Below are 27,041 nucleotides of genomic sequence, written 5' to 3'. Positions count from 1 at the left end.
ATGATTTTCTGAATTTTTTTTTCCACTGCTGTATTGCTCTTCTCCACTCATAGCATTTCTTTGTGACTCAAGTAATATTTCTGGCACCAACTGAAACAAAGAGCTTCAGAGATCTTGCAAAAATTCAGCTCCCTTCACAGAAGACAGGGAGTAGTACCTCTAAGGTAATCAGGCAATACCATCTACAGGTTTAGATTGTCAGAAAAATTAAGAGGCTTGGCCCAGGTCACTGTGAATACCTGCCCTTAATCCAGTCCCCTCAAGCACCAGGATATGAACTACTGCAGTTCCCTACAAAGCCCTACAAAGGCCACAGACCTGGGCTACCTTTAGAAATTACAGCACAACTCATATCATGTTCTTCTCCATGGCAACAGACATCAGTAACTGGATGAAACCTGTAGGAATTTTAGAGGTATAGGAGCATCACAGTCAATGGGAAACTTGAGTGATTTGCATCTGCAGTGAGAGGATCACTGAAAGAACTCCTTAGCTTTGAAATATATAGAAATATTACATCTTTATTGATGTAATAAGGACTTTCAGGGTGAGAGTTATAGTCAGAATTACCAGTTCCTTCTTCCTTCATGCACTTAACTGGATGATGAGATATGTTCTTCCTTCTTTTACTACAAGACAATGCAACCCATTTTACAAAACTCCTGGGCTGCCACTGACCACCACAGGCTCTCTCAGTCTGAAGGCTGCAACTCTGGCCGCAGCAATAAGCAAAGAGATGCTTTAAACACAAATGATTGCTGTTCCAACAGCAATTCAGTGGCAGCAGGACAGCACTGAAAAGGGCTTCTTTTGGCAGCAGTCTGTGCCTTTCTTTGCAGACTGAAAGTCTCTTGCATTGCAGCAGTGTCTATCCTAGTTCATGTGAAGCTAGAGCCAAAAATGAAACAGCTTGCAAAGCCCCCATTGAGGAAGCACATTCCTTGCAAAAGAGCTGCCAATTTTGCCTGACACTAAGGTCACTGAAAGGTAAATGACCATTAAACTAGATTATAAAAGCCATTCCTACCAATAACCACTGATCTCTGTCACTGTGTTACAATAACAACCTACGTCGACATCTAATTACTTCATGTCTCGGCCTTATGAGGAAATGGGAAGACAGGCTCAGAACGAGCTTTCATTCAAGTGTTTCAGTAACCACTGGGCAGGATTGTATTAGACCATTTAATCTAAATTCAATTACTTATTTTATCAAGGTAGAGGGGCCCCAGCCACCAGACAAAGAACTGTAATGAGATATATACTAAAAGACAAACTCTTTCCTCTGCTGAGATGAGAGGTGAAAGATAAGGAGTATCATTTGCTAACAGGAAACTAAGGCATTGGGAGATTAAGTGATTTGTCCAAGGATGTGGCTGTATTCTTCACCAGATCAGGAATATAAACTAGCTTTCCCACATCTCAGCCTGGAGATTTTGTTACCAACCCCCCATCCATGGATCCCAAAGCAGAGTCTGGGTTTGGTATTTCTGGCTTCACCCTTCCTTCCTAGAAGGAGCTGGGCTAAGCTGCTGACAAATAACTCCATTCAGGAACCAAGTAAATACCTGCAGTCTGTGCCATGCCAAGCTGCTTGATTCAAAAATCTTGGAAACTTCAGAGATAATAGAACTGGTAACAGGATTGTGAATCATGAAAGGGCCAGCCACCAGGAGCAGGGGGCTTCCTGAGGAGTATCTTGAGGTACCTTCCCATGTCTAGCCTCCCCAGACTGCCTCCATCATGCACTAAATCCCATGGCAGCCTTTCAGCTCCCATTTCCCACTGACCAGCCCTGGCTGGCAGCACTGGGATTCCCCAGGGGCTGCTTTGGCAGAAAGGAATTCCTTTCTAGCCCTGCTTTCTTTTTTTGTTGGCTGCATAAAATGAATAGGGCAGCTGAGGAGCGTGCAGAGAGGACAGGCAGACACAGAGGCAGCATTCAGGCTGCTGAATAGCAAGTGCTGTCAGAAGAGCAGGAGGACCCAGCCCAGGCCTCCTTGGCTAATTTGGAGTCTTACAGTAACAGTTGGGCTTTGCAAGAGGGAAAAGTCACCACGGTTACAGCTAGAGAAGGTCATTCTCCACAGCTGTGAGGAAAGGCAGATGTGTGGATGGTGACAGCTGTAACAGCTGGATGACCCCTACACCGGGCCACCTTCCAAAACAGCAAAGTAGATCCTTCCTCAGACAAACCAACCCTCCTCACCCCTGCTGGCTGCAGGGTCGTGCAGAGCAGCAGTGAAAATCAGAGAACCACAATGCTTCGGCTCCTCTGCAGTGCATGCAGCTCCTCCTGCTCCAGATGCTGCTGGCTTTGGCAATGCAGTGCAGGGAAGGAAAGGTGGTAGATGGCTCATCCAAACTCCACTGAGAAGCAGCAACATCTCTGCTGAATCCCAGAAAGCTGCTCCTCTGAGAAGCATCCCCATCACACTGAAACCCTGCCAGCATTCACCCAGGGTGATGAGCAGAATAAACCAGGTGAGTGCAGACTAAGGCTTTACCACCCTGGTTTGGACCATCAGAAACGGTGATTTACTTCTCACACTTATGCCTGTAATGACTGGCCAGCCTTCCATCTTCCAGCTTTTCATGGGAAGATAATAAAAAGCCCAGCCCACTGTTGTCCAGTTGAAAATTTTTTCTTACCCACAAAAAATTAGGAATATATAAATAATGGTAGAAAAAAGAAATCTCCCCACAGCAAAATGAGAAGTGCTGTGTTTATCAAAGGAATACCCACAAAAACCTCCTCTAAGCTTCTGGCAAACAATGAAGTTTCTCATTGGAGAATTGCTGTTAGATTAAACAAAACAAAAGGCGAAATTCATAACCCTGAGACAAGCTAAAATCTCTCAAAATAAGAAAACTGTAAAAGTGGAGAACTCCTATCAGAGTCTTCCTAATAAGCCAGACAAATGTCAGACAGTTAAGACCATTGTCACAAAGCTGTCTGATTTTTAGACACAATGAGTGCTCACAGAGAAGAAAGAAAAAAACCCCACCCAGACCGCTCTATTAATGCACCTAAAACCCAGCACCGCTTGGATTCACACTCTCGTTGGGAGCACTAGGCTGGTCTTTGTTGCAAAGTATGATTCATGGAAGGACAGAGGCAAACAATGTGTTTGGCTGGCTGTGGGCTGTGAACTGTGCAGATGAACCCAAGCAGCTCTGCGTGGGCTGCTCTGGAAGTTCGAACAAGACTCGTATTGAGAAGTGGCAGCTCTAACCCAGGAACTCTGAACTTTAACAAAACGGCAGCAGAAAATGCACACAAAGCTTTTTTCAGTTAACTGAGCAAACAACAGACTCCTCTTCCCTCCACTGGAAGGCAAGAAACAGCATCCAAGAAAAATTAAGAAAAAAAAAAAAGGAAGAGAGAAGAGAAGCAAAACATGAAAATTACTGTGTCACAAGGAGATTTTACTGAGCACTCTTGCATTTTAGTACCATATCTATTATATCATAGAAAAGTTTGGGTTGGAAGGGACCTTAAAGATCATCTGGTATGCAGTGGAGGGTGTATGTCTGACACTTCACAGGCAACATAGTGATGTGCTTCTTTGCAAAGGGTCTCAGCCTTTCCATGACAGAGCAACTGGTGAGTCACTGGAGGTCCCCCACTGCCAAACAAATTTGTTGGATGACATCCGAGAGATGCTGGCACCTCTTCCTTTGGAGCAGGCCATATTAGCAGACTGCCCATCAAACTCACAAGATCCCCAAAGCTGTACTAGGCTACAAACTGCAGGTCTGTGCTCAGTGCTCAGTGATGCTCACAGCCACAGCAGATGGAACATACCACAGAGTGCCGTGGAAAACTGTGCTGGGACTTGGGGTGGATCAGAGAAGTGCCACATCCTCATTGTGCAGGCCACACTCAAGTTGTGTAGCACAGTAACTCCTACTGGGACAGAACCCAGGTAAGAAAACAGCAGGGAAACAACTAAAGAAACATCAGTGCAGTAGTCAAGAGGGTAAGTAACGATCTATTCAAATTAAGAGGTCAGCTAAAAAAAGTCAGACCAAATCAGGCAGGGTAGGACATTAAAGACAACACTGTTTTTAAGGTAAATATCCCCAAGAGCAGGGCAGCAGGGCATGGTGGGCTCCTTTCCCAATGGGGAGAAAAAAAATCCCAACAATTTTTACAAAGCAGAAATCATATTTGCTTCCAAGCCCCAGAGCTGAATCCTAGAGTGGCACAACAGAGACACCATTTCCTGTGAGGCTGCCACCACTGATTCCCTTCTGTCCCCACAGTCTTTGCTGCTGCTTTTCTCCCTTATTACTTCAGTTTCCAGCTAAGATTGGTGGTTGGTTGGGGTTTTTTCTGCCTTGTGGAGGGCTGCTCTCTTCTCCATCACTCCATGGGGCTGACTTCACTGGAGAGGTTGGTGACCATCTGACCTGCAACTTAAAGCACATCTGCTGTTTGCTAATGCAATGCACAGCTGTACCCAGGAAGGGGCTACCAAGAGGTGGCTGATGAAACAGAACAGATGCCTTCAAGAAAAAGAAACACGCAAAACACTCAACCAAACACTGCAAACACACAGGGCTCTGCTGCTGGAACCTTGTGCAAGAAGGAATCCCACAACTGCTCAGCACAGCCTTGCTCTCCTCTGCAGTCTTTACTCCATGAATGGAGCAACCTGCTCCCTGGACCTCACCTCAGGTCTTTGCCAAGGCTCCTGGAGCATGGTTTTAGTCAAAACGCTGTAGCAGACTTTGCCTCATCCCTGCTCGTCACTCTGCACAGCTGAATCCAGAGGAAAGAAAATTTCCATCCCTGTCCACATTACAGAGCAGCAGCAGAATAGAGGCACACTAGAGTCCCTAATGCCTGCTGAGCCCACAGACATGTAACCCCCTCTTTCCCATGGAAAAAGACTACCTCATTCCCAAAACAGTGAGTGAGAAAATGCAAGGTCTTGGAGAGAGTACCTATCACAACAATGGTGAACGACAGCCCTGGAACAACACCCGCGGTTTGTGCCACTTCAATACAAATAAAGGAGGTTAACTGCCAAATATCTTCTGAGATGGATTTCTCTCTTGCAGGCAAGACACAAAGTAAATGAAGCTGCCAGATACACATACGGTTGTGCTGGTTTTTTTTGAGAGAGGACAAGCACACGCACACATGCACACGCCCTCCTAAGGCCTCATATCAAAGCATTTTCCCACCATTCTCTGTTGATTTAATGGCATCATTTCTCCAGTGAACAATAGGAACACAGCAGAAGGGGAAAGCAATTATGTTTGAGAAAGCAAAAGCAAGAGCTCTGGGGTCAGAGAGAAAGACAGATACATAGCCCTGGAGTCCCAGTCTTTCCTTGCTGTTTCCTCTGCAGAAATGGCTCTTTGAGCCACACCATCCACAAGAGCCAGGGCTGGGCCTCTGTGCCTACAGCTGAAAAGCAGAATTACCACACCAGGCTATTGCACTAGTGCAGGGGCAGAACAGTTTTTTTAAGTATCCTGAGTATCAGGGTAGGCTGGCAGAGCCTACAGGAACATCATTATTGATTGCTATATTTCTTTCTTAATATTCTTGCTCAATCCCTTGTCCAGACACTGCATGCAGTCCTTATCCATCCTCCTCAAGGTAATGTGGAAGCCTAAACACCAAGAGGGAGGATCATGCAGCTGAGTCACTGAGCAGTGTTGATGCAGCAATGTGCAAACCTGATTTTTTTTCCTCTGGAAATCTGCTGTTTAATCATCAGCACAGAAAAGTGCTAAAATCTCCAATACTGGTGGCCCCCCCAGAGAAAAATCTCCCTGTCCCCCCAGCAAAATTCCCCCATCTATAGACATCACTAAGGACCAGAGTTCACACTCCTTCCCAACAAGATTCAAAGCAAACCAGTGTTCACTACACTTCAGTTTAGGGTTAAGAAGCACAGAAAAGAAGCTTTAGTAATACTGTGGAGAGGTCAAACTACAAACCCTCTCCTGCCATGAATCCCCACTGCTCAGTGAGTACCTCCCAGCTGGGACCCAACATCTGCCACCAAAGGCGGCCACAGCTCTCCCACATGTGACGGGAAGGCAGACCTGCCAGGTAACCTGAGGACATTCCTCACTCTTGTAATCAAGAGATGACACCTTTATTTATCCCTTTATTCCTCCAAAATGATATTTCGCTAAATCAGGGTGGCAGAGCAGCCTCCTAGGAACAGGCAGCTCCCCTGTTTGCTATGGATTACCAAGACATGAGCTCCCACTTGTCTCCCTACAGATCCAGGCCCCACATGGTGTGATCTGACTCCAGGAGCACAGACCAGAGAAGCCACAGACATTTACCGACTGAGATTAACAACTTCTGCAGTGACCAAATGGAGGGTTCCTGGTTTGACTCATGATGACAGCCCTGCCCCACTGCCCATGGATGTTTTACTGCATGGGGGAACCTCTTATAAGGTGATGTAGAGGTACGCATCCAAAATTCTGCCAAAACTAAGCAATAAACCTTGATTTACCATCTGCACCCTGAGCTTGAGCTCATCTCTGAGCAGCAACAAGTCAGGCTCACACAGATGCTCTGGGTGAAGAGGAGGCTAGGACAAGATCACCCCATGGCACCTATGCCACCCTCCCCATCAGAGCCTGGCAGGAGCCCAGCGGGGCTGATGCAGTGGAAAACCAGGACAAAGACCTGCACTTCTTTTTTTTTCCATGTGAATTGGAAAACTTCTCCCTTCCTATCCTGACTGTGAGGCATGGGAAACGAAAGAAAGCTCTTAAACCAGCAAAACAACAATTTACGGGATAAAAAAGATTTTGTTACTTTGTCTGTCTTGCACTTTGTTTACATGAATGCGAGCCAGTTATCCAGACTGGGAACAATACGCTGAATTAAACCTCTGAAACCCACTACATAAATATGCCAAAGGTATCACTAATCCTACCACAGATTTAAAAGTTAGATCATTATTTTCATTTACCATCTCAGCAGAAAATTTGTGACAAGAAACTGCTGATGAACAAGTTCGAGTCCTTCCAGCAAATTCAGCTTCCTTGGAGCTTTTCTAAATGCACTTTTGACTCTTTCATCCCCCTCTTAAGACATTTAGGAGGCATCCCTGTAGTTTGGCTATAAGCTACCCAGGCTGGCACTTCTCTTTCCTCAGCATTACATGCTAATAAACACTTATACCATCCTTGGTATCGGAGGATCATTTGTGGAGCAGTGGTTTGGGATCAGCAGCTCGTGCCTGGCTCCCTGCGGCTGGGGCAGGCCCCGCCACCCTCACTCCAAACCACACTGCTGTGCTTTCCATCCACAAAATGAATAGAATACAGTTCAGTGTTGACACCAGTGAATTAATAACCTTTAATGAGAGTAATAACTTGAAGGAACTCTCTGTTTACTCAGTGCTAAGTGCAGCCTGGCTAGTCCACCGCTCTGCCTGCAGTGCTGGAAACAATTCAGTCAGGACATGAGGAGCATCTTGCATGCAGGAACTGCCCTCGAGACAGTTTTCTAGTACTCACAGGCAAAAAGAGGTGCACATCCTCACCAGTGCCAGCTGGTAAGGCACAGCCAGCCCAGCAGCCTTCCTGCTTTGCAGGGGAAAATGCTGGCCACTCATCTTGAAGGCCAGAGAAAAAGTGGAGCAGTACATCTTGGACATGGCTCAAAAGAGATCACAAGCTGCCACTGCAAACCTCTGCTCAACCTTTTGTCTTTCCTTCACCAATTCTGAGCTTAAACCCCAGCCCCAAAGGCAAAGCCACAGAGTCTTTCAATCTTTTTGGGTTAAGAAAAACAAAATGATCACTTCGGTTGTGGTCTGTTGCAATTTCCCTTGCTTTATTGCTATCTGTTTATCCAGCCTTTCTAAGAAACAGGCAGATGAAGGAAAGACAAATGACTGGGAAAACACTCCCCATTTCTAGGACTAGGCACAGTTCGTTGCAGAAGACAGTGAAACAATCAAAAGTGTGGGTGTTTATAAGATAAAGTACCAATACTATTGATTTAACTCGTTTGTTTCAGGAGAAGTGACCAAAAAGTAGAGGAGGCAGGAGGAGGTTAGATCCCTGGGGCATTTGTCCTCTCATCCTTACTTCCAAGGTGGTGGATCCTTAACCAAAGGGATTTGAATTCATCTTCTCTGGAGGCTCCTTCACCTGCTTATGTTGCTACAGAGGGCAAAAAGCACCAGTTTGCTAACAGCCCACACTCACCTATGTGAAAAGCTACCCAAAGGGGAAAAGTGCTTGGCCTGGCAGCCAGGTGGAAAGGGCAGGGAGCAGTGATTAGCTCCAGCTAATCCAATGGGTTGCCACATCATCCTCCTTGCCCTGGGCTAGCTGGTGTGCTCACACAGGGCAGCACCACACAGAGACCATGCTCAGGTGCTGGAAACAGCATCTCAGGACAGCACGGTGCTCAGGAGCTCTGCCTCTCTGCTACTGTAAGGACCAACATCAAACTGCACACTCAGTTTGGGCAATGCTTGGTGAAGTTTATTCTGCAAACCTGAAAAAGGCTACTGTGTGTTAAACATTCCAGAGATTTTGCAAAAGTCCACTTTCTTCATTTGCCCTTCATCACAGGCAGCCTTTTCAGCCAAAGCACATGACTCCAGCCATGGGGCTGATAATCTAAGCCTTGGCAAAGATACACACTCAGCACTCACTGATGCTCACACTGGTTTCACCAAGATGTATTTTTCCCTTAATGCAGCTCTCTGCACCCAGACCTCTGCTTGCCACCTTGGCCATCACCCTTTGCAGATTTTCTGCCCTGTGTGAGGTGCCTGCAGGAACTTGCTCTCCTGGCTGACACGAGGTGCACTACCTTTCTCGCATGAGTCAGCAGGCAGCAACAGGAAAGCCGTTCTTTGTACTTGAAAAAGAATTAAGTGATTTTGAAGCAGTGGAATGTTTTGGACTAGTTAGCTGACCGACAGCATGAGCGCTTCAGAAGAGGCTGCATTATGAGAAGCAAACTTCAAAAGGAGAAGTGACAAGGCCAGAGTGTTTGTGGTGCCTGAGGAAGTAATTAGAATTTAAAAGGGACACAGATTGGACAAGTACACTAGGCTAAGAAAGATGAACTGCTGCCAAAAAAGTTTCTTTAGCTTTCCCAGCTCTCTCTAGCCCACATTAGAAATGCAGTTTCATGAGTATCTCTGTCTCAAAACAATTTTACAGAAAACCTTTGCAGTTGTTGAAAACATGAGAAAGATGCCACCATCAAAAGCTAGATACCTCCTGCTCCCATTTCTGTTTTCAGCTTATTAATAGCTGTCTTGCTTTCATCATTCCCAAACAGGAGAGGCTTTCTGCAAACCCCTCAGAGATAAGACATTTCTTAGACAAGGGGTTTTGTATACAGCACGGTTTATCTTCCTTCATTGCAGGGTTGGTTTTTTTGGTTTTTTCTAGCAAAAGCTTCAAAGGCTTGCAGGGTCGGTGAGCACTGATGTCTGCTCTGCTGGTGGGTGACCTGCCAGGTCAAGAGCACTGCTCCAGCTGGAGAGGTGTGATGTTAGTCAGAGATCAAACTGCACACAGAACTCAATGGTTTCCAGTCACCAAGGATCATTGCTGAATTTCTGCTGCTTTGAGATCTCTGCTATGGAGGCTTTGAACTGGTGATTCAAATAAATGTGAGGCTGCAACAGCAAAGCCACAGCAGAAATGTCTGTTCTACTTTTCCACAAAAAGCTGAAGCAGCTCACAACAAACACTGCATTTAGCTCCTTCCACCAGGAGCTATCAACACTTTGGGGAAAGCAAAGGCCAAAACTAGAGGTCTGCCGTAAAATCCAAGGGCAGAAGAAGTGCAGCTTTGGAGGGAAGCCAAAGTTGGTGCTCCACCAGGGCCCATTTCTTCCTAACAACTGTTCTCTACCTGAAGACATTAATGCCCATTTTCTTCAACTTTTTCCCTTAGAGACTCAACAATTCATATTCAGACAGTGACAGAGACAACTAAAATGAGTCAACAGCTCTCTGAAGTCAGACAGAGCTCTGTTGTCTCACCAGGTGCAGGTGAGATATGGTGAGTCAGGTTGGAGGAATGAGCTCCAGCAGCAGCACCCGGCACAGCCAGTCACTCCCGACCGCCCCATTCCCAGCTCGGTGGGTCACTGCAGTTAAGGCTCTCAAATTGCTCATCTGTCAAGTGGGTAAGGAAAAAAGATAGCTGGGAGTTTGGCAAGCTTAAACAGGCTTCCAGTAACACTCTGAGGAAGCTCACAAGATGTCATAACATGAAGTATTTACTGAAAATTGTCTCAGCATTCAAATGTTCTTTATGTATTTAGTTCAAGTTGTGTTGGATCCCATCTGCCTCATGCTTACGGGTGCAACCATAATCTCAAAGGAATAAAAGTTTTCACCCTATGATGTCACTTATGCCCACTAGTCTCATGGGGACTTTCTTTCCCAAGATCCTGACTCAATTTTGAGGGAAAAAGAAAATCTTTGTACAAATGCAGCTACCCCTCACAAGAAGGTCTAAAAAGGGCGCAACATTTAGGGACATAGGGGTAGACTGGCAAAGCTTCTTGCTATGGAAGTGAAGACACCACTTCAAAATTTGCTCATGGTATCAGTGGTACCATGAGCCTGGTCCATACAGAGGCAGCCATGTGGGTGTTTGAGCTATGAACCAAAGGAAATTGGACATGCAGCTCCCCCGGCTCACCTCTGTAGTCAGTGCCAGGATTTGGTTGTCAGCTGAATGGGCTGAGCTGGTCTTCCTGGACTCCTGGACTTGCACTGGAAGTTGGAAGGTTGTGTTTAGAATATGAAAGGAACACCCTTTTGAGAACACCGAAATGCTTGGGGGAGACACTGTACTGCTGTGCAACCACCAAAGATACCTACTGGAGCTGTACCTTCATCTCATATAGATCTATGCAGCCGCACTGAAGCTTATCAGAGCTTGAATTTAAGTCCAGAGAAGGATAGTCTTTTATACAGAAACTCCAGGTTTATGCAGACACAAATGGACTGTGCAGAAATTTCCCAGTTCACATTAGACACAGATGTCTAGCTCTGGGGATTCCAAAACACCAGAGAAAAACCAAGATGAAAGCAAAACAAGTGCAAGCTGCACTTCATTGAAACAGGAAACCCCAAACCTCTCCATGTTCAATGGGAAGCCCAAACTTTGGGATTCTGTTTGTATTGAACAATAAATCCCACCAGGCCAGCAGAGACCTCCTCAAGGGTGGGAGGGGATGAGGACCAAAACCAAGCTGACATTGTGCAGCACCACAGGCAACTCCTCTGCACACAACGCCAGCTCCTCTGGAGCTGCTCTCTCCCATTTTCCCCATTTACCTAATTCCCTATACATACATGGATATATGCTGCTGTTCCTCGGGGTGGGAGTCCCTCAGGCCTGGGCACCTGGGTTTCCTGGGCATTACCATCACCACAAAGGCTGTTTTTGAACAGAAATACCAGCCAGGACCCAAGGAACTTCCATGAAAAATACTTCTGTGCAGCTTCACTAAGAAAAAATAATAATTAAAAAATAAATTAAAAAAAATATTTAAAAATATCACAGTCCTGATAGGTCAGGATGCAGAAAAATCTTCTACTCATTGTGTGAGAGAATATCAGAGAGGATCAGACTTCTTCATGCCAGTGGAGTTCCCCTGGGTGAAATTCATCAGCGCAGCTCCAGTGACTCTATCCCAGAGGGTGCTACAAAGCCCTGACAGCTCCTGTAAACTGCATTAGCAGACTGAGTTTATGGCTCTTTTGCCCAAAAAGCACAAAGCAGCTGGGAAATTACCAGGGACAGCCATAAGACTGAAAACCAATGTTGAAAAACAAACAACACCCAAACCAAGAATCACAAGGCAACCTTGAACTTCTTTTTGGAAATATTTAGGCAGGATGTCTTGCTGAGCTGATACATCTGGTTTCCAGAAGGACTTCAGCTGGCTGCTGTGCTGGACTAAAACTTTTCAAGAAGTGGGAAACGAGGAGACTGGGACAGACTTTCAGCAAGACGAGGAGATGGAATTAGAGAGCCCCAAGGGGACAATTCCCATGGCTATCCCTGCTCTGCAGGGACTTGGACATAACTTGAAGCAAAGTCTTCTAGACCCTGCATGTACCAAGCACAGTGGGTGGGTGATGTGAAGGCTGTGTTCAATTCATCTATTTCCCTAATCTATCACTTGCCCATCTTTTACCAACTTGGAAGGGCAGACCTGTACAAATCACTGTTGTGATTGACTTGTTGATGGCCCTGGTCCAATTAAAGATGTCAAGCACATGGCTACCTCCATCCCTTCACAGCACATCCTTGACTTCACCCTGAAGCAAGTCTGTGGTGGGTTCTGAGCCTGTGCTCAGGCTGGGGATGTCTCAGCAGCAGAGCAGGCAGGAGCATGCCTGTGCTTAGTCAGTTTAAAACCTCCCAAAGCATCCAACCCAGCTACTGAGAGGACAGAAGAGGAGCTTCTGAGATGTACACAGTGCTCATTCCTAGCATATTTCACCTTCCAGTGCAGGAAGGAAGCACGATCCAAATTTTCAATAGGACAAAAATACCCTTTCTTTCCCTTGCTACACGAAGTGTGGCTTAGGAGCACCAGCCAGGTGAAAAAACCAGCTGGTACTTGCACCAACACAGCCAACCCTCAACACTTCCCAATCAAACAGGCATTCCTTCTGCAAAAAGGGGAGAGCTAGGTCTCTTGCTTTGTATTTTGTCTCTTGCTTACCTAATAAAAAGATCATAAATCACAGCAGTTTCCAGGTCTTCGTTATTGTCCAAGCAGCACTAACAAAGGCAAGAAGGCAAACTCAGCACGTACCCAGGGGACCTGGAAACACCCAGCCATTCCCAAAATAGGAGCAGCTTAGCGACTCACAGCTGGAGCACAGCTGGCCCCCCCTCCCAGCACTCTGCTCTCCCAGGCAGCTCTGCAAGCAGTGGGTCAGGAGGTGCATTCCTCCAACAAAAATACTATGAGAAAAAACGACCTAGAGGCAACACCAGTCCCCTGCACAAGCCACTGGAGCTGCACTGGCCCCGTTCATCTGCAGGATGGTAGCAGGGCTCAGGGACCCCTGGGAACAAGGCTGCTTCTCACCACATCCCTGCAGAGTGCCTGGCACTCCCTGCAGTGCTTATGGGACAATGCTGCAGTGCCAAGAAATTGTGCTGACATCCTGGTTGCATCAGGAAGAAGGGAGATGTGCAGCAGCACTCATTCAAAAAACAAAAAAACACACTGAAAAAAAGGCCTAAAATCAGCACAAACCCCAACAGCAATCAGCTCATTGCCATAGGAACAGGTTTAGTGTTATGGCAGCCAGACAACTGGGTCCTGTAGGCTGGCGTCCTTCTGGTAACCTTGGGAAAATCATCAGCTTTTAATTACAAATCTGGGGGAACATCGGATATTAGTGTTTGTACTGCCACGTTACATCTTGGCTCTGGTTAAGGCTTCCCTTGGCTCCCAAGGTGCTGGAAGACAAACATGTATTTTCTTTTCATTTCAAGATAGCTGAAAGTCACAGCCTAAGCAATGATGAGAACTGTATGTGATTAGGAATAAATGAATAAAACATTCTTAAACAAACAAACAGAAATCCCCCGGCCTCAAATCCCCAACCAGGATCCTGAGGAGCCAGAGAAATGTAGCAGTGGTGGAAACCATCGAGCCAGCAAGCCTGAATCAATAGCTGGTGCTCCACAGCAGAGTGGATTCCCAGACAGCACCTATGAAACAGCCAACAGGGAACAGGGTCTGCATTCATCAGCACAGAAATTTCTGGGTCTCAGCACAGAACAATGTGCAGGTTGATTTGCCCAGATGCAAGGCAAGATGTAGACTGACTGTTTTGAGCTCTGACAGATTTAGGTGACAGCCAGTTAGCCAGCCCTTTTCACCAGCAAGGTTAACAGCAGGGATCCTCTGGCCTGAGCACCACATCCCACAGTCACACTCACAGCATGTGAAGGAGCCCTTTCCTTCATTCACTTCCCATTTCCTGCCCGTTTCTTCCAGCAGCAAACTCCCTGTTCTCATAGGGTGTGTGGGATACATGGAGAGGAAAGGAGCAATCCCTCCCCTCTGAACTTCTCTCCACTGTCTCTATTTCTCCATCCCACAGTATCAGGATCATGAACTGTTTCACCCTGCTTCCCCTCCAGGAAGGGGGAAGATGTGCAAGCACAGTCTTTCTGTTGAAAACCAGCTTTTCCAGAGAAAGCATGGACAGAATTAACAGCACCCGCAAGCAAGGCTGGACGCGCAGTTTGCACACAAAAAAAAAAATCAATCCAACAGTGCAGGGGGAACTGCATCCCCTGGGTAAATGGCACCCCCAGGCAACTTTGCTCATTAAGAGATCAGCTTCCAGAGCAGGTGGAGGAAGGAGAGACCCAGCACAATAAACCAAACCTCCCTGCTCTGCTTTTGTTACCCAGGAGGAAAGAGGATGCAAGGGAATGTGAGGAGGCTGAAAAACAAGCACTCAACCATAAGCACAGAACCAGGCTGGGCTCAGTCCCCCTGTGCCACAGCACAGGCTGTCCCACTCCAAAGTGCCCCCAGGAGCAGACCTGGTGCCCCCTCTTGCTTACCCTTATGCAAGTGAGACCAAAGTCACCTTGCTGCAGGCTGTAGCCAAGGCAAGCACCAGCCAGAATGGCCAGAACTGCACAGGCATCTCCCACCTTGGGTGCTGCAGGGTGAATGCAACCAGACAGCTCAGCTTAGCTGTGAGCATCACAAATCTTCAAAGGTCTTCTCCTGTGCAAGCTTCTCCTTCTGCCCTGAGCTCATGTGTGAGGTTTTGTAAAGAAGAAGAAAGCAAATTAGCCCAGCAGTTTGATGCCTCATCGATGGTTTCCTCGAACCAGCTCCTACTGATCACCTCACAGCCAAAACCTGGTGATGAGTCAACCACCAAGCCTGAGGACAGGAATGGGGCATGGGGGGAAGCCACCATCACTGGCCAAGATCCAAGTGCTGGCCTTTCCTTGCGGGCTCCGCAGTGCTCCAGCCCCTCTGATTTATAAATACACTCAGTGCCAGATGAGTCAGCCCTGCTTCCCCTCAGGATTTACAGCCGGGACACGGGCAGTGGTGCAGGGGAAGGTGCAGGGAGTGGTTTTACACCATGTGAAAACAATGTCATTTGTTTTGCTGGGCACACTCACACCCTCCAGCAGGAACGCTCCAGCTGGAGAAGCAAAGCTGAGCATAGACCATCCTCCACGGCTGGCTGTGCAAGGCCCTTTGCAAGGTGCATCCCGCACAGAGCTACAGCAGACATGTGGATCCTGCCTGGCCAGGCCCTTCAGCAGCTTTCCACCAACACAGCTGTGGGTGTCAAAGACACTGACTCAGTATACTGTCACTTAAAACAAAACTAATCTCTTCAGTTAAAAAAAAAAATCATCCTGAAGATTTACTTTCCCTCTTCTCCTGAAAAAAAAATCAGAGATTACCAAGCCTTTGGCTAAGAACTGCTTAACTGGAGGGGTGGAAACCTTGACAATGGTCACACTTAAGGAGTAACAGATGTTCCCTTCTACTAAAAGTTCTTCCTTCCCAGCTGAACTCCAGTGTAGGAGACCTAATGTGCCAGATACTCTGGTGAGGAGCATCCTGGGGACATTTCCAGACCAACAAAAGCAGAGAGCAGCCAAGGAGGATAGACGTGGCAGACACTGTGCTTGGCTGGACTGGAGTGTAACCTGGCCAGCAGCTCTGCCCACATCATCCACAGCCGGCCAGGGGTGGGAGCTCACCTTTTGTTCACAGTGCAGGAATGGAGAACAGCAGCTTGGGAGGGCCTGGGAAGTGACCAGCCTGCCAAGAGAGACTTCATGCTGAAGCAACAAAATAAATAAAGTGATTTTCCCCCAGCCAAGCAGAACTGCTAATGAAACCACCTTTCTGCATGACACATTTAACAGTGCTTCGAGGAAATCAGGGAGTCAGTAAACCCATTAGCACAGAAAATCCTCATCTTCCAGCCCTGGCAGCACACTGTCAACTCTAAAGATTTTCATCTGTAGAATAGCTTCAGAGCCACAAATTCACAGATACCTGGAGTGTTTCAAAAGCAGATCCAGCAGAATGGGATGGCTGTTCATCCATGCAGCTGCGCCATGTGTTAGACGAACACAGGCCCTGCTCCAAGAAGCTGAAACTCCCGTGGCTGACACAGATTGTGCCACTACGGAGAAGCATTGTAGGATGGCTTGCGACAAATTTGTTTAAAAATTCCTCCTTCGTTTCCAAGGCTGTATCAAACACCAGCATGTGTCAGGACTGGGCTAATGTGTGCTCCCAGATTAATGCATGCTCCCCTGAGGCTGTTGGCCTGCTGCCATGAGGGCACACCGCTGGCTCATGTTCATCTTGGTGGCTTTTTGCAGAGGTGCATTCCAGTTGGTTGGCCCAGCACATTATCCCTGGGGTTATCCCTCCTCAAAGGTAGGACTTTGCCCTTCTTTCTGGAACTTCAGGACATCCCTGTTGGCTCATTCCTTCAGGCTAGTGAGGCCCTTCCTAACAGCAGCACAAACATCTGGTGCATCAGCCACCCCTCTTAGTTTGGTGTAACCTACAAAACTGCCCTGTCAACCAGGTCATTCATTAATGCAGGTGGAGAAGTGACAGGCTTCCAGCTGGATTTTGTGTCTCCAGTCACAATCCATTGACCATGGCAGTTCAGCCAGTTTTTGCCTCAACTCACCATCCACTTCTTAGACTAGTACTTCACCAGTTTGCCTAAAAGGATGTTACATGAGAGTTGAAATTAAATCAGTAAACACCCACTGCTCTCTCTTCATTTACCAAGCTTGTTGTTGGAGTTTTACACACATAAGACTGTTACATGATAAGGTGTAATAAATAAAGCAAATATTTTCCCAAGCTGTCTACTCATCACAACCCAAACATAAGTAGTAAGGTGTGTTTGGGGTTATTTAAAGCGAGCAACATTCTGTATCTGAGGGTTCTATTTCTGTTTAAGGATGAAAATACAGAGATAAGAATACCCATATATCATCAGACAGACAGAATCTGGTTCCCTCACCTGTATGTCTAGATGCTGCCTTAAACCAAACAACAGATGCAGTAGATAGATACTGTGCAGGCTCATTTTAATCAGCATTCACCTGCATTCAGTTTACAGCAGAAACACTGGCACTGTGTCAAGTTACATCACACCATTTTGGCAGCATCTGAATGCCTCCCACTAATGCATCAGACTTTCTCTCTTGGCCTTCCTTTTCATGGGGTTAGAAGAACATCTTGTTCAGAAGATTTGTATAGTGTATACAAAAATCATACAAACAGGTTGATGCTTCTTTGTTAAAGTCTTGGGCTCTTGGCCTCTTGCCTGAGCTTCATCCCAAGAGAACAATTCACTCCACATTAAAGCCTTGATCTGAGTTTCACCGATGGACAGGGTTGCTACAAGCAGACTGACCTATTCCAACCAGAGGAAGGAAGTCAGCTTGGAGAACTCCTGCTATACTGACAGCCCCACAATCTTTATCCCACTGTGAGAGCCACACACGAGCAGCTCCTGGCGACAGATAAGAGCAATCTTGGACTTTCTGTCCCGATGTGCATGCAGGACTCACAAAATGGCTAAACACAACTCACATGGCCTTCAAACATTCCCCCTAGGCAAGGGCCCTTTCTCCACACTCGAAAGGCAGGAGTTCAGGTGGAACACAAACCACAATCTTTTTTCTTCTTCAGCCCCAAAATTGAGCTAGTTCTTTACCTATCTGATGGCCCACCCCCTTGGACCATAACATCCCAGTCTGAGCACAGATTTGAACCTTCTCTATGGCTGAGTACCCCCACTGCATCCTAAGCCAGGAAATATCCAGTTTTCCATCCAGTGACAGGCTTTAGGACTGGGGCAAACATATATCTTTTTCCTTTACAGCTGACAAAATCCTTGCTTTATGAGAGTCAAAATACTTCATACAAACTTTTCTCTATGTTGTGGGTAAGAAGAGAGCTGAAAAAAAGCCAATCAGAATAGTTTACTCAGTGAAACACAGAAATTGCATTTGCGAGCACAAAGTCATTTTGACAGAGATCTTCTTTTTGTCTTTTCTGGTTTAACCCAGCCTGACAAGTCCAGGGCCTAGTGTCCTTGAAGTCAGTGAGAGACTTTCATCAATATTCTGAGAATTTGGTTCCCAGATGGAAATAACACAGCTTATGTATACAATCAGTCAAAAAATGTAATTTAAGAAGCAGTTTTTCAGGTTGAAAATTGTATTTCAAACACAGACATTAACATCATAATGGCCTTGGAGGGCTTGGACAGTTCCAGCTGACAGGCAGAGCATAAGAGGTCCTGTGGAAACAGGGACAGTAAATTCCCCAAAATGAGTTTATTTGTTGGCAAAGGCAGCACAATTCCCTTCTGATTTATTTCTACATTGAAAAAGACATTCAACAGCTTCCCAGTATTAAGACATTTTTCACCCCTCAGTCCAAGAAGGGCTTAGAGCTACTTATACCCAGTTACTGTACATTTCCACAACAGTGTGGAGCCTTGGCAGGCTTCTCAAACAGCTGGTGAACCTCAAATCCACCAAAATGTGAGGAATAAAATATTTTTCCTCCCAAATATCTGAGCAGCTGTTTCTCAGGAAAGACACTGACCACTTTCAATAAATCTGCAAAGCTTCTGGGCAGGAGGTAGACACTATCACTAACTTTGCTCAAAAAGACAGGGGTGTCTTCACCTCTCTAGCATAATTTTAGGAGGGATTACTCCATATCACAGAGAATATTTATTGAGCTAAGATAAGCAGGTTTTCTAAAAATGCAAAAGAAATGTGTAAGGAACTGTTTGCTTTCTTGGTGTTGTAGTCCCCTGTGCATCTTTTCCAAAAATACACTTTGGGAAACATCAGGGTTATTTCATAGACCCATAAACCTTCCAAGCAAGGAAACCATAGAGCTATGGAGATGCATGTGCTACTCTGTCCTCTTCCTTTTCCCTGCCTTTGGTTACACTGCTTCAGCCCTTCCTTGCACTCACAGTGGTGTCCCCCATGAGCTGATGATGAGCCACATCAATTCTCATTCAGGGGAAGATACATGCAGTAACAAAAGGATTTGGTTTTTGTTTCGTTTTGTGGGTGTTTTTTCCTCCATTAGGCTGGCCAGATGAATTAGCTCAGAGGGTGGTCTGACTGACAGAGCCAGCACAGAGCAACCAGCAGCAGCCAGAGAAGAGCAGGTACTGCAGCTTTCCTTTCCAGGGCTTGAGAAGTGTTTAGCAACTCAGGTCCTCCACTCCACTTAGAAATCTCACCCCGTTCAACCTGCCCTTAAGGCTCTAACTGGACTGGAAACTGTCAAGGTCAGACTCTCCTCCCACCACTTTTTATTTAATTTTTCTTCCTACCTCTGGCATCTTTTAATTCAAAACCACCCACACACCCAGTTCATGTGACAGCTCCATCCACTAACGTTTAACAGCTGACATTTTCCCCTGATCTGTTGATTCAGAAGCATGTTTTTATACACAGTAACACTCCAGAATATCAAACCTGTTTCATGTGGGGAAGTCTCTCATGAAGCCCATTACCACCTGGCAGAAGGTCTCTTCTAGTTAATATGTGCCTGATGTTCATTGCTCAAAGACATGTTCAGCAAGTCCCGGTGCAGTGTTCTGATCACTGCCACAGTGTCCAAGGTACCCAGAGCATGCACTTCTCACTAAACCTGTACATGCTGTGCCTTCCCTGTTATCTTCACTTACAAGCCAAAAAAGAAAGCCATCAAACCCCAACCAATCATAAAAAAATCCCCACAAAACCACCACAATCAGAACCTCCCCAGGACCTCCTCCTGGCTCTCAAACCAGCAGCAAGGATGCTCATCTGGATTCTCAGCACCAGCCAAGTGCCCGACAGGCAGTGGCCAAAGGACTGCTCCTGCTTTTCCAGGCAGCTTTTCCAGGAGCGAGGCTCTTTGGCAGGGTGCACTCCTGTGCTGCCAATTCCCTCACACTGCCCAGAGCACACATGTGCACACCCAGGACAATGAGCTGCTGCCCCTCCTTCCCAAGGACAGTGACAACAACTAGAGCATGCTCATGCCAAGAAGCAGGTTCTGCTGTTCCCTGCACAGTTGCCAGGCTAAGGATGGCTTATTTTCAGGGACAAGCTCCAAGCTCAGCTGCTGCTGCTGCCAAACCCTGTCACAGCAGATCAGCAAGCACAGGACTCTGCCAGGTGCTTCGGCTGCCTGCCCTCCTCCAGGAGCTTCTGCTCTGCATCCCTTCCCCACCACATGGTGATCCACATGATCCCACACGGGATCACAGTCATGCCATAGGAAGGTCAGAGGGTCTTTGGGCAGTTTTACAATGCTATCAGTGTCCAACACTTCTGGAGTCCCCTGCCCTGGGCATATGGGACACCCCTCTCTCCTCCTGCCAGGCAGAGCCCCTTCCAGTCCAGCTGGGGGTTTGAGCCCCTACCTTGACAAGATCTTTCCAAAGCTGTAAGGCCACTGTGGCCCATGCTGGAGGGACAGACAGGTAACCTGCAGTGCGAAACGTTCAGACAGATGGAAAAAAAAAAGGCCTAAGTTTCACCCTGAACAACCAGTATGAGGTACATGTGCATCCCAGGCTTCTTCTGTTTGCCATCTCATACAGATCTTCTACCTTCAGACCCCAAATGAGCTTCAAGTTCATGGAACACTTATTTACTTCTGCTGGGTTTGGATCAGGCCCCTCCTAGGTCAAAAAACCCAACAGCTAATGGACATGCGACATACATGGAGCTTCCACGCCTATTAGCAGGTCTCTCTGAGACAACACAATTTTCCACCCATGCATTAAGCCAGTCCAATACTGACATCAGCTCATTTCCATTGATCCTGATTACATAATAGTGACTTAATTCTCCACAGGATTGAATTTTCCATATGTTTGGATCTTTTGCAGTTGCTACATGACTTCCTTGTTCCCTGCTGAATTTATAATTTATTATCTTTGTCCAGTGCTCAAAAGGTATGGCCTTTGCTGCAAGAAAAATTTCTACAGATCTTTTTGGTTTTTTTTGTTTCCTGATATGTTTATCACATCAACTTCCTTCCATCTAAGAGAACTCCATAACCATGCTGCAGTATGGACACCCCTATAGCTTCAAGGACTGCCATCAATTCTGGAGTGAAGTTACATTAAGTTACAACATACATTAAGAGTAGCTAATAACCATTATGGCACCCAAGTCTTTTAGGTACATTTGCTGCTATTTATAATTCATAAACATCAATCTTATGAGATCTGAATGTTGTCCAAAACCCTCAGTTAATTGTAAAGGTTATAGTTTTATGGCTGCAGATGAAAATTCTCACTGCATGTGTCCCGCCCAACAGAGAAGAATGTCTGTAAAACTATCATGGTCCCCCAGCAGCTTCACTCAAAAAACACCCGGTAACACCTCTGGTTCAGTCCATTTCCTGGAGGACTGGAGCCCACATTTCCAGTCTCTTTGAGAACAAATACATTTCCAGAGCTACTCACAAGAAAATTATTCTTCTTTAACATTCTTGTAATGCCACTGGGTAAAGCTATTAATTTTCACAATCTTCTTTTATAGCCAAGGCAGTTCTATGCACTCAAGACAGGAGTAAATTGGAACAAGGGAACATAAAAAAACCCATTTTAAACTATTTTATTGAAAAGACTGGGTAAAGACATAATCTAAAAGAAGGATCTCTGGGTTGAAGAAGTCTTTTCTATAACAGGAGAGCCCCTGCCCACAGTAAGACTATTAAAATATAAAATTAACCATCTGCTCCTTCATAGAAGGGAACCCCTTCTGCCTCTGCAAGTCTTTGAAAATGGGTGTTAGTTCCTGGAAATGCATCAGCAAAACAAATCATCATAATGGTATGTGCAAAGGGAAGCTGGAGAGGAAGAGAAGGATGTGATGACATCTGGGAGCTCTCAGCCCTCTCTACTGCAGGACAGACAGCAGGTGCCATCTCCCTCCCACACAGCCCAGGATGAAAGCACCTGTGACCCTGCTCCTTTCTCCTTGAGGAAAGGGCACAATCCTTCAGCCCTGTCCCACACCTGCCAGAGGTCAGTCCCTCACCTGCACACCCTGCCTGGTGGGGCTGCCCTGGATGCATCCCCAGGAGCTGCAGGGAGCAGAGAGCCCTCCTGGCATGGCTAGACCCTGGTGCCTACCTGAAGCTCAGCCAGTGCTTGGCCAGCACCTTACTGCCCTCCAGCCACACTCTCAACACTTTCTGTTTTCAAGCCTTGAGCTTCTCACCCCTCTCTAAGCACAACCTCTGCTCTCACTCTCACACCAGCCTGACAAATTGCACGGTGACACTACAGTGGGACAGCCACTGCCTGCTGAGTGCAGGTTGGCTGTGACCCAGAGCCAGGACAGCTCTGATTTGGTGGCAGCATGGAATGTGGGTAGCTGCATCCTCAGCACATCTCCTGATACAGACACACTGTCTCCAGCTCTCACATCACAGCACTGGCTGTTCTTTGGCGTCAGTGAAAATGGCTTTTTGTTTGCCATGCCAAGCAAGGAAACGATCTGACTCTTCCATGATATACATCCAATCTCAGTAATCTGATGCCCTTACACATCACACCCACAAGAGTAACAGAACCTTCCAAACCATGCAACAATCCTTAGAAGAACTGAGGCAAGTCACCTCACTGGGAATATTTTGCATTTAGACACAGAGAACACCAGAGGATGCACGCTCTCCAGACCACAGGATGAACTAGATGATGTAAAGGATCTTTTCTCTCTCTAGGAGGAGGTATGTCACCTCCAAACCTGCACAGCTTGGGCCACCTAATCAGACTCCTATTTTGTGACAAATTCTGTGACCAGGGCTATGAGACAGACCAGGTGAGTCCTGCTCCCAAGCATCACTGAAGGACCTGCACATCTTCAGCATCCCAAGTGAGCTCACTTGACAGAACTGCTAGCCAACCGACTGGTTCCCTGCCCCAGCACCCTGCTCCCATCACTGTCCAGACTGTCAAGTCAAGCCAGCAGAACCCTGTGAAAAGTCAAGAGCTGTCTGCTGCTGGGAAGGGGAACTAATGCCAGAGATGCAGGTGAAGAGGTGGGATCATGAGACTGAGGAGAAATAACTCCTCAGCCTCAGCAGAAACAAACTGTTAGCAGCATGATACTTCACAAGGCAACTGTGCAAAAGAAGCCCTCATCACCTCTTGCATGCAGCCACCAAAAAGAAACCAAGAAACATTCTTCAGGTGACAGTGGCACAGAACAAAATGAAGGTCAGGGGCTGGATGTAACATAAAGCTGCAGAAATAATGAGCACCAGTGACACTTTGCTTTCACACTGGGGACTGCCAGCAGCCCGTTGTGTGGAGCCAGAAGTGTTTCACCACATCCCCAGGACACTGGCCACGCCACACAGCTCTCACTCCACGCGGGTGTGTGCAGCAGGCGCAGAGACCCAGCCGTGCTCCAGCTGTGTTTGTTTGGCCAGCTGCAGTGCCACAAAACACAGCTGCATTGATCGGGGCCGGTCACCTGGCTCCAGATAAAAGCAGCTCAGTAGCAGGAATCTGGCCATCCCTGCTCTGGGATACAACTGGAGCCAGCCCAGTGACCGAGCGGGGTCTGACCGCGGCCGCCTTCTGATGCAGAGTGCTGTGAGAGGTGACAAAGGGGAAGATGCGTCGAGGCAGGGTGAAGAGCAGGCAGCAGAGATGGATTATGGAGCCTGACTTGAGGCCAGAAGATCCCAATTTTCATCCTGGCTCCACCTCTGGCTTGAGCTGTGCTGCAGGAAGTCTTTCCCCTTCCTGCTTTGTCCACACTACTCATTATTCCTATCTAGGAATAGGAATGATCTTACCACACCCCCAGGAAAACTCTTGGCAACCAGTATCAGAAATGTTTTTTCTCTTCAGAAAAGCCTCCACACTTCATTTCAGATGTTTATGGTTTTCGTTTTCACATAATACATGCTATGACTGATGTGTCAAAGCCATCATAGCCTAAATCTTCAGGTTTTATTCCTAAATGCACTATAAAGAATTGTTCTCTGCTACTGACTGAGTCATCTCCTCTAGATCAAAGCCTGTCCTGCTTAAACTGAAACAAAACAGTTTGGTATTTGACTCTTTCATCTAGAAGCCAGTTCTGTCTGTGCTAAGCAGCAACTCCCTTTCCATATTCAAAACAGAACATTTTCATTCCTTCTGCCAGTATGATGGCAGAGGAGGCCTGCACATTTGTGAATAACCAACAAAAAGCATCTGCATGAATGAGGAAAGGCAACTGTACAATCAATGGGTGAAAGAAAATTCGAAATTCCATCCCAGAATCTGGGATAAGCAAGAATTCCCAGGAGCACCATTTCATCAGAAGCTGGAAAGGCTTCAGCCTAGAGGATCAGAGAAGGTGAAGATGTCACTTGCTGAAGTGTCTACAGATGATTTGGCTGCATTTTCATAAAGCATGTCTCCAGGGTGGTAGAATCTCCTCATCTTTCATGGTCCAAATAACTAACACAGTCCAGACCCTGGTCCGGAGCAAGGATCAGCCACGTCAGCGCTATTAGCACCTGGAATTCTGAGCATGTCTGCTTGGCTAAGGAGCTGTCAGCTCTACATCCCTCTCTATAACAAATCAGCTTTAATTACTTTAAATTCAAAGGCATCTTTATCAATTGCACCAGAAATACAGTTAAGTAATGTATCAGTAAAAACTGGTAAAACTTGCAGTCAATCCAGGGTAAATCTTAGACCCAGTCTGATCTTTGTGGTCAGCCCATTGACTATGCTGGAAAGACACCAGGAATTAATCTGGCCCTTCCCACCTCATCTAAACGTGGGCCAACAGACATGCATGTTTATCAGGACAAACAAGAACATATGCTGGAAAAAGAGCATTTCCAACAAAAACCTCCATCCAGCATGGGAACAAAAGCAATCTGCAAAGATTTTGCAGCTAATCAGAATGTCAGAGTGAAATTGTGTGTTCAGGGTTAAATGTTAGAAGAATACCTTCAAGAAAGCATTGGAGCATCACCCAGACCTACACATTTTTTTAATGAACACACTGAACAGCCAAAGGTGTGACCTGGAAGTGGTACCCAACAGCCCACAGATCTCATTCTGGTTTTGGGGCAATGCCAGTTTCAAAGGGACAAGATAACCACAAGGATGGTCCATTTCACCCCCTGCACAGCACTAATAGGACACCCCATTTATGATCCTAAATCCCTCTCCCACAAGTACTGTTCTCAGCACCCAGCTGTGCTCCTGTCAGTCCCCAAGGCTTTGGCATTCCTGTGGGAGCTGTAACTGACCATCACAAGAATACAAGACTGACCATAGCTGAAACGGTAGCAGCAGCAGATGAAAAAACAACCCAGCATATAAGCTTAGGGGATGCCATTATTTAGGCAAAAGAATTGCAGGAAGGCTGACGTAGCCAATCCAAAGAAACACGAATATGAAATCCTGTGCTGTTTAACACAGATTTCCAGCCAGAGTCAAACCTTGCCTCTGGGTGCTGCCCCTCCAATTCAGGCCTTGCTGCAGCTGGGCTGGACTCAGCAGGGGACAAATGTCTGGATGAACCTGCCCTCCCTTCCTTCAGCACTCCAGGTGTTTCAACCTCAGCATCGCCCAGAGCTTGCTGCCTTTATTTCTAAGCAGTATAATAAAACTGTCACTGCTCTTTTGGTTTAAGAGCTCCACTGAACTATCAGAATTAAAAATAAATCATTCCGTTTTGGGGAATGCTGAGCCTCCTGGGTCTAGAAAGCATTTGTTTCTCTTCTCAGCCAGATGTGGGAATTCAGCCTTTAGGATAAAGTATGGGAATTTTGATTACCATTTCACTTCCCCCCACTCTGCCAACTCCCACTTCAATTTCCAGAAATAGATCTCTTTTACACTCAGAGAGTATCTGTTTGAATAACCTGATAGGAAAACTACATTCACTGAAGTTAAGTAGCACAGGATGCCAACAGGCACAGGCTTAAAGCATTCTTGCCAGGTCTGGCTTCACACATTGCCAGCTTACACTGGCTCAGTATAGACCAGAGCAACCCATATAAACCCATACAAACAGCCTCAATATTTTGGAATAGACAGGTGATTAAAGCAAGAGCTTTGAGCTGAAAGTGTGATGAGCTACCATGATCCAAGTGCTCAGATGACAGACCACATCAACAGTGTCTCCAGAGCTGTGGATCACAGTCAGAGACAGAATTACAGTTCCATATCCCAGAAATCAAGAGTATATGTTGGCATAATTAATACATTTTGTGATTGATTTAATGGTGAATTTTCCTAGACCTTGGAGTTCACACAGACTCAAACATAAGCCAAACCACACTTGGAGCACTGATAATTTTCTGACACGCTTTAATCAGTTACAGGGTCTGTACAGAACTGCATTTGTACAGCCAGCACCAAACAAGTCAATAATTCCTTTCAACATCTGGAAGACAACCTAGTTTTTGAGAAGCATCATCTCATGAGTGGAACAATTTCAAAGCTCTAGCTATAGCAAATTAAACTGATGTGGCACGTAGGCAACTAGATAATATCATCAGCTAGAGCTGCTTATTAGAGAAAGGCAAGAGACACTGTGTGTATCCTGTAACACGATTAGTAGAGAGAAAATGGAATAAAGTTGAAGCAGTAATGAAAACCTGTGTTTATATAAAATAATACCATGCTTAACTCATGAGTGAATGATTTACAAGTGTTGCTTTGCTGAATAGTTTGGTAGCTGACTTCCGTTGAAACAAGACAGGCCATTGCTAGCAGAAACTGATTATATTATTAACTCATTAGTGTTATGATTACTTAAGTTATAGACAGAATCCAGTAACCCTTGTTTAGGACCATCATGGGAAGTTTAGTCCTCATGTCTTCCTACAGCTTTCTCACAGCCTGGCCAAAGGAGGTATTGCTGGATGACCTGGCGGGTGAAGGGTGAAGAAGCTGCTCTGCAGACATGACTCATTTATTCCAGAGGTCACTTTAAA

General features: G+C 46.3%; 1 protein-coding gene across 10 annotated transcripts in view; it reads right to left on the bottom strand.

Annotated features, from left to right (window-relative positions):
* The window catches only part of AFAP1L2 (actin filament associated protein 1 like 2), a 62,612-nt gene that overhangs the window by 26,658 nt on the left and 8,913 nt on the right, over window positions 1-27,041 (bottom strand). For 4 of the 10 annotated variants that reach the window (XM_086899208.1, XM_086899209.1, XM_086899211.1 and 1 more), the window contains exon 2: window positions 12,720-12,778. The exons of the other annotated variants lie outside the window; for them this stretch is intronic. In XM_086899208.1, the coding sequence (XP_086755334.1) occupies window positions 12,720-12,735 (16 nt within the window). In that variant the 5' untranslated portion in view covers window positions 12,736-12,778. The remainder of the gene's footprint in view (window positions 1-12,719; window positions 12,779-27,041) is intronic. 10 annotated transcript variants of the gene reach the window in all.

This window comes from Cyanistes caeruleus, chromosome 8 (assembly GCF_971803275.1).
Source record: "Cyanistes caeruleus chromosome 8, bCyaCae1.hap1.1, whole genome shotgun sequence".
Taxonomy (NCBI): Eukaryota; Metazoa; Chordata; class Aves; order Passeriformes; family Paridae; genus Cyanistes; species Cyanistes caeruleus.
Note: the sequence above shows the minus strand (reverse complement) of the source record. Positions and strands in the feature narration are given on the sequence as shown.